This window comes from Gossypium raimondii, chromosome 10 (genome assembly GCF_025698545.1).
Source record: "Gossypium raimondii isolate GPD5lz chromosome 10, ASM2569854v1, whole genome shotgun sequence".
NCBI classification, from domain to species: Eukaryota; Viridiplantae; Streptophyta; class Magnoliopsida; order Malvales; family Malvaceae; genus Gossypium; species Gossypium raimondii.
In genome coordinates this window covers 11,130,513-11,146,405 of record NC_068574.1, presented here as the reverse complement: position 1 = coordinate 11,146,405, position 15,893 = coordinate 11,130,513, and the positions used below count along the sequence as shown (strand labels likewise).

The 15,893-nt window shown below is 34.1% G+C and overlaps 1 protein-coding gene across 2 annotated transcripts; it reads left to right on the top strand.

Annotated features, from left to right (window-relative positions):
• The first annotated feature begins 2,985 nt into the window (after positions 1–2,985).
• On the top strand, positions 2,986–8,156 carry LOC105778474 (phosphatidylinositol/phosphatidylcholine transfer protein SFH12). 2 transcript variants are annotated; one of them, XM_012602186.2, is made up of 15 exons: positions 2,986–3,238; positions 3,338–3,475; positions 4,143–4,371; positions 4,749–4,848; positions 4,971–5,237; positions 5,477–5,554; positions 5,670–5,771; positions 5,863–5,912; positions 6,091–6,190; positions 6,307–6,402; positions 6,494–6,601; positions 6,774–6,888; positions 7,049–7,449; positions 7,565–7,645; positions 7,743–8,156. In XM_012602186.2, exons 2-15 carry the CDS (start codon positions 3,448–3,450, stop codon positions 7,749–7,751), a joined length of 1,764 nt encoding a protein of 587 aa, XP_012457640.1. In that variant the 5' UTR covers positions 2,986–3,238; positions 3,338–3,447; the 3' UTR covers positions 7,752–8,156. The 2 variants fall into 2 exon arrangements, with proteins under 2 accessions (XP_012457640.1, XP_012457638.1); XM_012602184.2 differs by lacking the exon at positions 7,743–8,156 and having other exon boundaries at positions 7,565–7,672.
• The last annotated feature ends 7,737 nt before the right edge of the window (positions 8,157–15,893 follow it).

Here is a 15,893-nt window from a genome sequence, read left to right as displayed (position 1 = left end):
GAATAGGATACTGATATGTATGTCTGACTATACTGTTAAAGCATGTATCTATCTGTATACGAGCATGTTAAGCATGTTTAATCTGATATTTCTGCATATGTACTCTATACCTGTGATTGGGGTAGGAATTGTATATGTGGAGGAAGTGATCTGTATGGCGACTCTTCGCCTATATTCTGGCAACTTGACTGCATATTAACTGTTATGTGTCGCATCAACACTATATGGTGTGTAGGGATGGATGGGTGATTTTAACCCCACATGATGTGATGGGATGGTCGAAGACGGTGTGTAGAGGATGGGGGTAGGATTCTGCATATCTATATCTATTATGGACTTAAGTCCGAATCTGTATCTGACTGTATACGAAACATTGTGTATGTTACATGGCTATTCCTGTCAGGTTACACACTGAGTTTACGAAAACTACATTCTATTTGTCTGTTTTATTCAGGTAATCCTTAAACTTAGGCGAGTCGGTGCGACGGAGGCTCAGCGTGACGACTTGACCAAGAACTATTTTTATTTAGTAATTAATGGTTTAATTTTAAAATCTGATTTCTCTTGAGAGTTTGTAATTTTTGAGACTCTCTAGACTATTTGGTTTTAACTTTTGGATTTGGATTTTGTTTTGCTATTTTTTCGCAATGTAAACAAAAGCACTTTACACAAAAAATAGGTTTGCGAAAACACGAGCTTGGTTTTTGTTTTAAATGATTTTCAAACTTTTGTTACGAAATAAACGGTTAATTTTAACGAACAACTTATAATGATTTCAGTAATGAATATGTTTTATAATACTTGGATGTTTTATCAAATAGCTAAACATGGTTTATCGAAGAATCGTCGATTTCAAAACTTTTCTTCGTAACACTCCTGGATTCGGCCATAACGTCTAGGTTGTATTTGGTGTGTTACAATCAATATGATTATTGGTAGTGATAAGGAATGGGCACTTTCTAAATTTGAGAGAAAGGCATTCAAGAAACACCATGTCAATTAGAACTTCTTTAAAATTACCCTATCGGAAAAAAGCATGGTGAGTTAAGTTTAATCACAAGGACGAGGAAATGGTCTTCGATGACAAAGGAAATGACCCTTTGGTAGTAATAGCAGCCATTACAGGATATTAAGTTAAAAGAATCCTAGTAGATTGTGGTAGTGCAGTGGAAGTCTTATATTAAGATGCTTTCAAACAAATGCAGTTGAAAGAGACAACCTTGAAGAAAGCAACACATTTGGTTTTGTTAACCAACTTATCCAAGTTAAAGGATTGATTATGCTTTAAGTCATAATCAAATATGGTGATTGCAAAACTATGAAATGGAAGATTTTTTTTTTTTGTAGTAGATCATCTTTCAACATACAATGCTATTTTTGGTTGTCTGATCATGCACATGACTAAAATGATTACGTTTATGTTTTGCATGAAAATAAAGTTTCCTACTTCAACAGGGATTAGTTATTTGAATTCGGATCAACAAATGGCGAGCTAGAGCCATACTATGCCCCTCCAATTAACCACCAAGACTGCACCAACCAAGACCTTGAAGAGGTGCATTCTAGTATTTGAGGTGCTAGAATTGATTCATTTTCTTGTAGCTAATAACAAATATTAATTATCCTTTAACCACAAAAAATTAATTTTCCTTTTTAATGTATTACACTATCAAAAAACATCCTTCAACAACATAAATTTACTCGACCTAACCAAATTAACTTTTTAGTAAAAATTTAAGGGCCTAAAGATATGTTTAAATGTTGGGTTATCCATTCCCCCAAAGTTTTGGACATAGTATTTATTAATTCAGGTTGGATTGGTTTAATCTAAACATGTCTAAAGGTCGAGCTATTTATTTAAATTTAAAGTCTTACTCAATATTTGACAAAAATTTGAATAAAGATAATAAACTTAAATATGAGATTGAGTAAAAACAAAAGTTATGCATGTTTAATATATGTAACAAGTTTAGGCTCCAATGTTCAAAGTTTAAACTAAATTCGACTTGGTTTGTTTTACAATTTTATAATACAAAACGATATTTCAATTTATTTTTATATATTATATAATTTAGATCATATGAAGATTAATACATTTTAACATGTTAAGTGAGTCTAAATAAACTTGAGCTAGCCATTTACAAATATTGATAAGTCAAGATAATTAAGGCATATTTCGAGTCAAATCACATTTGAACAAATACGTGTGGTGTTGATACTATATAAAGGCCGAACTTAAATTCGATTTGACTACACATGAACACTTTTAGGCTTTACTTGGTAGGGTGAAAAGAAAATTAGAAAGATGGAATATTGAAGGAGTGGAAAAATAAAAAGATGGAAAATATAAAAAAATTCAATAGAAAAGTAGAAAGAAAATAAATTTTGAGTGTGTTTAGTTGGAAGAAAAGTGAGAAGAAAGAAAATATGAGAGATGATTATTTTCCATATTAATGCATAAAATCAATCTTTTCAAATTGGAATGATGAGAGGAGAGAAGATGAGAGAGATGTAAATGTTAGTTCAAAATGATGTATTTTTCAAATGTTTTATTTTTTAATTTTATTTTTTACTCTACCAAGTAATGGATAGAAAGAAAATATTCTTTCCAAATTTCTATATTTCCTACAAACCACACTTCCATTCTTTTAATTTTCTTTTCCTCTTCAGAGTAAAGCTTTAATCTTTAATGATAAAAAATAATTATTTTATTTGAATTTATAATTATCAAATATATAAACACTGTGTTAAATTATTTTAATATTATATTATGTTTTAAATAGTGAAGTCCAGCCCTTTAGACAAAAATTTAAAAAATTGGAGGAAGCCCATCCAACGAATTCTAAGTCAAATCGAGTATGAATTTGCCGCGAAGACCGTTTGGTTTAAGATGAGATATTTTTGAACGGGTAGGCCTTGCATTTCGCTCAATTTTCTAAACTGTAATGAAAAAAGCCCCCATTATTATTACTATACTATGCTTCAAAAGGAAAAAGAAATGAAATTAAACTGCCGAAGTTGTTGTCGAGACGAGAGTTGAGATTTAGTCAAAGATCACCAATGGGTAATTGCCAAATAAAGAAGAAAAAAACCCACCCATTTTCTTCTTATGTCGTTTTTGCCTCTTTGTCTCTCCACCATTTTCGAATACCAAGCTAAAAAAATCCCATGTAAAATAGAATTAATGAGCTTTTTGTTATATTAATATCCCTACCATCCTCCTTCCTACTTTGCAGAGGTACATCTTTTTTTGTTTTTTAATATTTGAATTCTGGGTTTTGGTGTTTCTTAATCATCTTTGAATGTTGGTTAGTAATATTTAACATTGTATTTGCAGGAATTTGGGTCCAAGGGGGTCGATAAGATATACGATAAGACGACTGTGTGATCCTTCTGCCCTTTACTGTTGCTCACCTATCTGGAAAATTCTCTCACTACCTTCCGATAATGTCTGCTGTTCAAGCCGAGACCCAAGGTCCTCTCTGTTTTTTTTTTTTTTTAACATTCTTTTGTTATATCTTCATGCATCTTTAGATTTTCCATTAACATGTTTATAGGTATAATTAGTCTCCCCCCCTTTTTTTTATGTATTGATTTATGTCTTCTGTGTTGCTCGATGGGATTCCATCGTTAAATCTAAGGTATCCGTTTTGAACATCCACAGATCATTTAAGAATTTGTCAACCGAATGTGTGCTTATGTTGATTCGAATCAAGAACTTCTCATTTAAGAGAGATCTTTTCTCAAGGCAAGTGGTGATTGAGCTACTTGTGTTGTAAAAAGGTCCTGAGAAGTCCTAAGTTTGAATCAATGGAGGCGCACTTTCGAGTGATAAATCCTTTTAAGGGATCATTGGTTCTCAAAAAGGATAATACCTTAAGTATAAGCGCATGCAAGGAACATCTTGGTGGAGAATGCTTTTATTTATTGTACCTTTGAATGTTGATTTGCATGGCCTTTTTTTGTGGCATAACTGTAATGCTATTCCAGTGCTATGCTATTTAGTCGTTTTTTGTTAATGATGGATGATCAGAAACCAAAATGTAATGTTGGGAGATGAAAAAGCTTGGAATGTTTTCGGGCTTTTAGTATATATCCATTTATAATGTTAATAATTTGTTCATCATATCGGCATTGATCAGATATGGAGCTGAAGCAATCAGGGTCTGTTAAGAAGGCAGCAAGGAGTGCATCCAATAAATTCAGGAATTCACTTTCAAAGAGAGGTAGGAGGAGCAGTAAAGTAATGTCTATTGAAATAGATGATGAGATTGATGCAGAGGAGATGCAGTCTGTTGATGCCTTGCGTCAGGCACTTATATTGGAGGAAAAGTTACCTGCAAGACATGATGATTATCATACGCTGCTAAGGTAACTTTCTTTCCCGACTCTTTATTTTTCTTTAAAGTACTCGTATCTGACATATTTGGATAGGAGGGAGGAGTTATAATCTTTCTAAATATATGAAAATGAACTTCTAAAAAATTGAGCATAATGTCTGTATAAGATAGGTTTCTTCTATCTTGTTGTAGATAAATACACTGTTATATTTTATGTTTCGACATGTCTATTCATGTGTAAGCTGAATGAATGATTAAAAATGGGTTTGCATGTGAATCCAGAGTATAGAACAAAATATGCAAAGTTCAAGAAGGATTTGAGCAGCTATGCACAGTCCGATGGGTAACAAAATATTATATTTAAGTTTCAACATTACTCACCTGTAAATGTACCTCTCTATAATGCAGGTTCTTGAAGGCCAGAAGATTTGACATTGAGAAATCAAAGGAAATGTGGACTAATATGCTCCAATGGAGGAAGGAATTTGGTACCGACACAATTAATGAGGTATTCTTCTTACAGAACATACAACTTTGCTATTTGTTTAAGGTTCCTCTCAAACATTGCCTTTTTAAAACTGGCCCAGAAGATGACTCTCATTTTTGCTACTGTTTTCTTCTTTTCCTAAGGACTTCGAGTTCAAGGAGCAGGCGGAAGTGTTGAAATATTATCCTCAGGGGTATCATGGAGTAGATAAGGACGGACGACCTGTGTATATAGAAAGACTAGGCCTTGTAGATGCTTCCAAGCTCATGCAAGTCACCACCATGGACCGCTATCTCAAATACCATGTAAGGGAGTTTGAGAAGACCTTTAGTGTTAAGTTTCCTGCTTGCTCGATTGCAGCCAAGAAGCACATTGATCAAAGCACAACAATCTTAGATGTACAAGGAGTGGTAAGTGAGATTCAATAATTACTATGTCTATGATACAACAATTTCAATGCTCAGTTTAACAAATCCGGACTTAATCCAGCTGGTTCTTCTCTAGCCATCCTTTTTTGGCCATTGAATAAAAGAGAAATGCTAGTTTCGACCTGTAACCTTCCAACTCAACTATTTTTACAAAGAAAAAAGGAAACTTTTATTAATGTATAAGAATGTTGTTGGGGTTTAATTTCGAGTTAACAACACAGGGTCTTAAGAGCTTCACGAAAGCTGCAAGGGACCTTGTAGGTAGCCTTCAGAAGATTGATGGTGATAATTATCCTGAGGTACTGATTTCCTTAAAATTAGTGATGGATAATATCTAAGTTTTTTATTTAGTTGTGACATTTTAAATTGTAAATGATAGAAGTCTGATGTGCAACGTTGTTTCCATTTTGGCAGACATTGAATCGCATGTTCATCATCAATGCAGGTTCTGGATTTAGAATGTTGTGGAACTCTGTCAAGTCTTTCCTAGATCCTAAAACCACAGCCAAGATCAATGTAAGCATACAGATTACATATGTTTCCTCACACCTGAATTTGCTAGTTTTAACCAATAAGCAAATAATTGGTAAAATCAATTACATACCAGGTTCTTGGCAACAAATATCAGAGCAAGTTGCTTGAAATAATTGATGAAAGGTATGTTCCCACTAGATTATTTAAATTTTTCTTCTTTTTCATGATGTTGCAACATTTTCCTGGTGTTGCTTCTTTTCTTTTTCCTATATACATACATACATACATACATACATACATATGTATGTATGTATGTATCTATATGTAGATGATATATATTCATGTTGGGGCTCTATATCAGTGAGTTGCCAGATTTTCTGGGAGGCACTTGCACTTGTGCTGATAAAGGAGGTTGCATGCTTTCTGATAAGGGTCCATGGAAGGACCCAGAGATCATTAAGGTGAACCATTCATTTTTTATTTCTTTTTTCTCCCTCAGTTGCAGTCATATTGATGACCTTGTATCGTTTGTGATCTGGATTCAAGGCACTTCTAATCAGTCCTTTTGACTTTGCAGATGGTTCAAAGTGGTGCACATAAAGGCTCAAAGAAATCACAGGATGAAAGCACTGAAGAGAAAACGACTTCAGAGGTTAAAACTGAGTCCCCAAAGGTTCTACTTGCTCTTTTGCCCTCTATATCGACGTCCTCTTCTATTTCGATTCTTCATTTTTCTTTGATTGACCAAGTAGTTTGTTTCACAGTCTACGCCGGCTAGTGAACCCGTGGCTGCTGAGGCAGTTCCAGATGCACCAATTAAACAATCAGACAATCCTGTTGAGCATTCAGAACCCCCTTCCGTACAGGAAATAGTAAGTTTAGCAGCCTTTAAGAGATTTCAGGACCTAAAAGGTGAATCAAGTTAATATAGAAGCCTTAAAGGATGCTATGCAAGGCCTATTGGCAAAGAACTTGAGTTGCTAAATATCTTAACCTGATCGAATTTATTTGCTTTCCCTCAATCCCTTCATTTTCTTCCGAAAGTCACAGGTCCAAAAGAGCCCAAATGAAAATGTTGTCGCAGTGGTTAATGAACCCGTGATGGATTTGGCATTGGCGAAACCAGAGCAAAATGGAAATTTTGCTCCTCTACAGAGAGGTGCATGGCCTACTCAGACTCTAATTTGCTCTTCGTGTTCCTCAATTATGTATTCATATTGTGTTTGTTATTATTTCCGTATCATTATATCGTGTTTAAGGTATTACATTACGTGTCTAGATTCTAACAGGTATAAGGTTCTCTACTGTGGAAATCGCAGATTCTTTTAGTAAGCAGGCAAGTCGCAAGCACCCTGATGCGGCTAGCTCTCCTGTTTTCAATGGTGTGATGACCTTTGTTATGGGAATAGCCACCATGGTGAAAGTGACACGCAACATGCCAAGAAAGGCCGGCGATGACAAGACCGACTCTAGTCTGGCTGAAGGCATTGGCACAAAGGTTAAGAGCGCGGAAGGTCAGGCCAAGTTAACACCACCACCATCACCAGCCATCTCCCATGATGAGTTGGCGTCAGTCATGAAACGTATGGCTGAGTTGGAGCACAAACTATCTGTTGTCAACAGGCAAAGTACAACAATGCCCCCTGAGAAGGAAGAAATGTTGAATTCTGCACTAACCCGGGCTGATGCCTTAGAACAAGAGCTTATGGCAACCAAGAAGGTAACCGTTTCTATTTTTGATGAAACGAGCTATAATTGCACATATATATATATATACAAATTGTATTGCATGGACGTAAAACTGATTGCAATTTCCATTGCCTTGCTTTTTTCAGGCTCTAGAAGACTCATTTGCACAACAGCAGGAGCTCGTGGCTTATATTGAGAAAAAGAAAAAGAAGAGGAGGACTTTAATAGTAAGATATCAAGATCATATTAGTTAATATTTGCCCAATTTTATCTTTTGCTTATAAACCTGTCTCATTCCGAAATCTCCATTTGCTTGTGTTCCAGTTTTGGTGATGAATGAGATGCTGTAAGCTGACACAGGTGCTCAGGAAAGAGGTGGTGGAATAATTTGTTTCTTTCAAGACCAAGCCACCCCACACCCTGCAAATGCACTCTGGTCTCATAAGATGCTAATCTCAAGTTTTGATCATTATTAATTGCCCCGCAAGGATCAATTGTACAAATATACATATATTTATATATACCTATCGCCTGGCATGAGCTCGACACTCAACTGTTTATTTTCTTTTTTATCTGCCTTGTTTAGAAAACCAGTGGTTACAAAGCAAGGAAATGAAACTTTCCTGGAAACATGCAGCGGAATTTAATTATGTAGTCAGTGTTAATCTGCATTCTTTAATTCCTAGTCTCTGTTATAAAACATTATGGGAAGTTATATAATCAGCCATCTATTTCAACATTTTTTACATTACATGTGACTCAATGCATGTGTTTAACCAGTAATATAGACAGATAATCCACACTTCTATCATAAATTTAATGTACCCTTTATTATAAAACAGTAACCCTCCCTAATATTACCAAAATGAGATGCGTATGTGTAAATGTCGCATCATTTCTACAAGCGAAAGCAAGGAGGCGGTCCAAAGGGGCCGTGTTTACTTGGAAATGGAAGGTGTAGTTGAAAAATTTTCACTTTGATGATTGAAGGAAAAGCAAAGTCAAAGGCAGTGGCTATCGGCGAAAATGTAATCAAAAGAGAAGCTATTTTTTTTTCTACGCTTTTATCAATGCAAAGCAAAGCCAACCCCTTTTTAGGCATTGAGATGGTTTTCAACTCCACAATGTCAACATTTAGTATTAAATTCACATTGAAAGTGTTAGAAAAAATGGAACACGTGCTTACTATATATTTGCTGTTATTTTGTGTTCCACCAAAGTAACATGTTTACTAATAAAGCATTTGATCGTTAATTTTTTCGACATGAGTAATCTCTCTAGTACTCTCTCTGGTACTCTAGCATTGGCTGCTCAAACAGGCAATAGGGCAACTAAAAAAGTCCGATTGAGGGAGGAGGAACCTCTCGATGGAGGGGGAATGGATATAGATTCGACAGCAAAAGGCAGCCTATCGTTCAAAGATATGTTGATGATGAATGAGAATAAGAATAATGAGGTATTAAAGGATGCGGATTCAAATGATATTAACCTTAAGGAGGAGGATGTTATCACGAAAATGATAGGAGGAATCCCTTCTGTTAGATTCTTTGATAGAGTCCATGGAATTCTGAGGCAAAGTATAAAGAGAACTGTGATTATGAAGCTTTTAGGATGGTACATTAGTTTTAATGTCCTTTGGAATAAGGTTTGTGTGCTGTGGAAACCTTCTTCATCATTCCAACTTATGGATTTGGGGGATGATTAAGTTTAAATCTGATGTGTATTATACCAAAGTTCTTGCAGAGGGTCCATGGATTCTATTTGGAAAAATTCTCACGATTCCACCTTGGTCCCCGCTTTCTCTACGGCCCAGCCATATCCCACAAAAGTCATGGCATGAATTCGATTGTCTGGTCTTTCAGGATTTTTTTTTTGTTTTACAAAGTCTTCTTAAGGCCATTAGCAATATGGTTGGTCAGGTCATTAAAATTGATGAAAATACTTTTGGATACAAGATGAAGAAAGAAGAGAAATAGAAGCAAAAACAAGACAAAAATGGAGAAATCAAATTGTGACAATTGTTTCATTACAAGAACTACATATTAGCTTACATGAACTATTATGCTTAAATAAGCAAAACAATAATAATAAAATAATTATAACTTGGCTTAATCTTGCAACTTGATTCATACAACTTGCTTATTCAGTTGATTGATTTCAATTTTATCAGCAATCAAAACGTCTTATAAAAAATTATCATTGTTTCAGTGCAAGTTTGGCAACTTGCAGAGTAAGGGCTTGAATCTATAAGCTCGCCTAACATAGCTTGCACTTTCCCAGACTACGCAGCTTTGGTGAGCTCGCACTATTGGAGAGCTCGCAGTCTTGATGAGCTCACAGTTTTGGGTGAGCTCGCACATTTGGTGAGTTCGCAATCCTACGATCAAGGTTCGCTAATGCACGGATGGTCACTTCACAACACTCCTCCTTGGCCTCCATGTTGTGAACCTCAATATCATGACGCAACTTTTCAAACTTTGTATTCCCAAGTGATTTTGTTAAAATGTCAGCCAACTGTTCTTGCAAACTACAGTGAACCAAAGTTACTTCCTTAGCTTGTTCCACTTCTCTCACAAAACGATATTTGATTTTGAAGTGTTTTGTTCTTCCCTGGAACACTAGATTTTTTACAATTGCAATAGTAGATTGATTATCGCACTTAATCTGTTTCCCAACTTCAATTCAAGAACATTTTTTTCTTCTTATCTAAATATTGTTTGCTAACATAAATTTTAGGAAATTAATTCAAAAGGAGTCCTAGTTCATCCATTCTTTTGATACTATAGTAGTTAAAGTCAACTACCAGTGAGAAGCCTTCTCTTTTTAATGGTGACACAGAACATTTTAGAAAATCTTTAGAAAGACATAAGATTTCTTCTAAAACTCTCTGTGTTTGTTAACCGATACTTGGCTTTAACAGAATCACCACTCACTTTACCTCTAAACTCTTCGGTCCCGCATTTTCGAATTTAATAAATAAGAAACCTATGAATATTTTGTCGTATAAAGCTTTGAAAACGAGGGGGTGGAGGTCATTGAGCCACTAGATTACTCTAAAATTCACGTAAAACATATAATTCATTAATAAGAGAAGTATTGTGAACCTCTTCTTTAGACTTTTGAATTTCAACACATAATAAGCAGTCATTAGATTGGAAATTTGATAATTGCTCACAACTTCCTCGGAATTAGCTCGGTTGGAAGACATCATTTATCTATGAAAGAAACGAAATCCCTTTAAGTCAAGAGACATCACACTATCACAGGTTATAAAATGGCATGTATTTCTAGACTCCACACATGTTACATTCAATCTGAGAATTAACTAAACTATGCTCTGATACCACTAAATGTAATACCCCTAACCTGTTTCTATCGCTAGACTAGAGTTATGGAGCGTTACCATACAAATCAGAATAAAACTTCAAATCATATTAATAATGCTATTTAATATTAATTATTCAAATCTCGTACAAATCCAACAAACATACACATTTGGGCTTTAATTTGAACTTTTGAGGCCCTAAAAACAGTTTAGGATCAAAATGAGACTAATTTGAAATAATTCATAAAGTTTAGAGAAAATTTATAAATACCTAAAAATAGGGGACACGCGGCTGTGTGAAACACCCTAGACCTTGTAACTTTCAAAATTGGGACACACAGCCGTGTTCCAGCCTGTGTAACTCACTGAATTGAGACACACGGTCGTGTTCCAGCCCTTGTGTCTACCCATATAACTCACTGACTTGAAACACACGGACATGTTCCAGTCCGTGTCTCAGTCCGTGTGGGAACTACACTTTTATAATAACAACACGCTTAGGGCACATGCCCGTGTGGTTGCCTGTGTGTGTCACACGGCCGTGTATCAGACCGTGTTTTAGGGCGTGTACACCTAAATGTACCTTAAAACTCAAGTTTACCAAATATGCTTACTTGAGACACAAACCTACCATTTACCAACTAATTTACTTACTCAAAACACACCTAAACAAGAACAAAACATGTTAAAATCACATATAAATCATACAATTCAAAAGCTTATCCAATGTACCCTCATTGGTACCACAATTTTAAACATCTAAATAATTCAACCTCAATGTCATGGTTTTATATTCCATACATACATCACATACCTACCATTCAACCGTTTCATTCCCACTTCAATATGCCAAAAAGATACCTAATCATAGGACATTCACTAATAACCAAAACACATATTACACACACACACACTCCATTTAGTTGCCTTATTCTCAATCAATACCATCTAGTCATACTTCTTCACAAGATACACATAAAAGACCAAATTCGTCTACCAATACAAATATATACCAACTAATTTCAAAACATACATATATGCAAGTAAGTTAAGCATAGGCTCGAAATATATCAAATTAACATACAACCCTATACATGTCATTTATAACTATTAGCCCAACTTATTCAAAAGCTACCAAAATAGTCAATGGATAGTGTGATTGTGCTCTGACGAAGATTCCACCCGATCGAACTTTCCGATGACCTATAGAAATAGAAAAATCAACTAGGTAAGCAACTAATGCTTATTAAGTTTGTATAACAGAACTTAAACTTACCAAGTGTAATAATTAAACAGCTATAAATGATTCCATTTAGCCATAGTCCAAATTTCCTTTTTCCTATACACAACACCTCACAAGATTAGTAAGTGAAGCAATGCACATATAAATTTAACCAAATAAGGCATATAACCTCTCAAGCTTATCAAATCATCTATTACTTTCATCATATACTATGTACTTTCATTTTCATTACCTTTCATACCTCAAATTTCATATATCATACATAATATATCATAGTAAATCATGACATATACCTAATAAGCATTTAGGTTTTATATATATCATCCATCACACACACATATATATATATCCATTTCACATTTTACATATTTGAGTCTACATAGTTAGTAGATAATAAGTAAACATAATCTTTATTAAGAAATAAATTTCATGCTTATTTCATCCGTCATATGATAAATTCTCATCATTTTCATTGCATATGTGCATATCCATATTTCCATTTCTTATGAACATTAGTACATTAATGTCTTTCCATTAATCTTTACTTACCCATTGAATCAAATAAAAATAACATCGAATACTAAGAAAATACTCATATCACCATTTAATTCTCTATACGCACCACAACATCACGATTTAACATATTTATAGACATCTAAAGTATATATAATCACACCAAGGCATTAACATTCATTATCAAACTATACTAGTCAAAAGTTCAACTCGTATTCATACTTACGATACATACCTCATTTGAAACGTGTTACTTGAATCGGACAGTGCCATGATGTCTTTCAACCATGATCTTATTTATTCCATTCTTGATGCCATAGTGTCTTTCAACCATGGTCATATTCATTTTCTGTCATGTTGCCATAGTGTCTTTCAACTATGGTCTTATTTCTTTGATTCGTAATGTCATAGCATCTTTCAGCTATGGTCTTACTTGATAGAATCGTGATGACATAACATCTTTCAGCTATGGTCTTAATAGAATCATGATGCCATAAGGTCTTTCAGCTATGGTCTTACTCGACAGAATTTTGATGCTATAACGTCTTTCAGCTATGGTCTTACTCATTTCTGGTACGGTGCCATAGTGTCTTTCAATTATGGTCTTAATCATTTCCTTCAAGCCAACAAACTCGATTCATATATAAACAATTAAATATTAAACAATTGAAATAACAACTAATTGATCTAATCAAGTTACAAACTTATCTGAACTGAATTGTAATAGTTGTAGAAGTTCAGGGACTATTTCGTAATTTTTTTTCCACGTAAGTAAGCAGGATCTTGATCTAAAATGTAAAATTTTCCCTTTATTAGCTTATATTCATATGCAAATTAGCTATGCATTTGATACCCTATTATTTTTCAAAATTACACAATTACCCTAACTTTTACAACTATTGCAATTTAGTCCCTTAACCTAAAAATCATCAAATTAACCATTTTCTCAAGTTCAAAATTTACACCTGAATAATCTAGGCCCTTAAATAGTCCCAATTATACCTTTAATTCACCATAAAAAAATTTTAACATTTTAACAATTTAATCTTTAAATCAAAAACTAATAAAATTACTTCACATAACAACCAAATACCACAATCAAACCTTCAAACACATAATTATCATAAAAAAACAACCAAGATTCATCAATTTAAACTTCTAAAATTTTTAACAGATTCAAAAACGAAGATATGAATTAGCTGGACCTAGTTGTAATAATCTCAGAAACATAAAAATCATTAAAAACAGGATAAAAATACATACCATATAATTGATTTTAAGCATGGCCGAAGCTTTAGTGTTCTTGAACCATGGCTTTCGGTAAAGAAAGGTTGAAGAAAGTGAATAAAAAATAATGAAATGATGATTTGTCTTATTTTTGTTTTAATTACTTTTTTGGGTAAATTACACCAACAGCCACTCAACTTTGGGGTAGCTGACAAAACAGTCACTCAGGTTTCAATTCAATCACTCAACTTTTGAAAAATAACAAAAATGTCACCACTAATCATTTTCCGTTGCAAACATAACTTAGTTATCATTTTCCATAACAGGTTTCCATTTTTCATCTCCTCTCCCATCCCTCTCCCTCTTCCCCACCGTCCCTTTGCTAACCGTCTTTCCCTAATCTAATTATTTCCCTCTCTCCCACCATCCCTCCCCTACTCCAATTTTCTCTTTCTCTTCCTCTCAAAAATCATTAAGTTTGCTGCTTTGGCCATCGGTAAGTGATCGAATTTATTAATTCAAAATCTCTTCTTAATTCCAGGGTTAGGGTTTCATAGCTTCTTTCGTTGAAAACCTTAGTCTAATTCTACTCTCTAGAAAATTTGGAGTAGTTTCTCAATGAGGAATCATTGTCTCTATGCTTTAAAAAATCCCAGATTTTGTGGAAATTTCAATGGATTATTTACTTTGATTCTGATTTTCCTATTCTACACCCGGGTTAATTTCTTAAAAAACCCTCAATTCGCTAGTCGTCTCTTCTTATTAACTATGTGACTCAAGGACTTGGTTTCACTAATGGGTATGATTATCTTAGTGTTATTCATAGAAAAATTAGTGAACTTGATTCAGATTCATCAAATTTAGCTAATAAGAATGCTCAAGAGAATGATTTGAGCATAAGCTCGAGAAACCTTGCTTTGTGTTATGGATTGTTTGATTATAAGAGTTTTGTTAATCCATGTGAGTTCTTGAAAGCTCATCCCCAATGTTCTTCAGATGGATTCTTTGATTACATTAAGTTTTTTTATTGCGGTTGCGAAGGATTTAGGGTAGTAGGGTATGTGGTATTAGGTGTTTGGCTTGTTGTTTTATTTTATTTGTTAGGCAACACGGTAGCGAATTACTTTTTTTGTTCATTGGAGAAGTTTTCACATCTATTTAGATTACTTCCAACTATTGTTGGGTTTCACTCCTTCCACTGGGAAATGGGGCACTAGATGTGTTTTCCAATATAGTTGTATTTCTGGGGACAAATACAGGTGAAGTGGGTCTTAATAGTGTGTTGGGTGGTGCAATTTTTGTTAGTTGTGTTGTTGTAGGGACTGTTTCCCTTTGTGTAATAGAAAAGAGGATCCAGATTGATAAACTATGCTTTATTAGAGAATCGGAGTAAGGGGAGGGATGGTAGGGGAGAGGGAAAGAATCAGAGTAGGGGAATAGGCTTAGCAAAGGGACAATGTAAGGGGGGAGGGAAAGCATTAAAGTAGGAGGAGGGATGGTAGGGAAAAGGGAGAGCGATGGGAGAGGGGGATGAAAAATAGAAGTCTGTAACAAAAAATAATAGCTCTGTTACAAATGTAACGGAAAATGGTTAGTGGTGACTGTTTTATTATTATTATTAAGTTGAATGACTGAATTGAAACCTGAGTGACTGTTTTGTCAGCTACCCCAAAGTTGAGTGACTGTTGGTGTAATTTACCCGATTTTTTTAAATTATTAACTTACAATATAACTTATAATTTTTATACATAAACCATTAATAAACCATCCAACATAAATGAGTTTGGCTTATTTGCCAAATAAAACCATCCAACAAGTTATTTAAACACATTTAACCTTTATAACTTAATATCAATTAACTTATGCAACTTTTACGATTTAGTCCTTTTCTTCAATTAACTATCTAAATATTAAAATTTATTAACCATATTTTAATACAACCTAATAACACTCGTAAATATTTAATTATTTACGGGCTCAATTTATAGAAATGGGGTCCCGAAACCTCATTTTCTAAAACTACTTGACTTTAAGGATTTACCACTTGATCCTAATTATTCGTTCAAATAACATAAATTATCATTATAAAAATTTATTAAAATACTATTTTTGACTTATAAATATTAAATAATAATATTTAAGAATTCACTCATAGAATTTGTGGCCC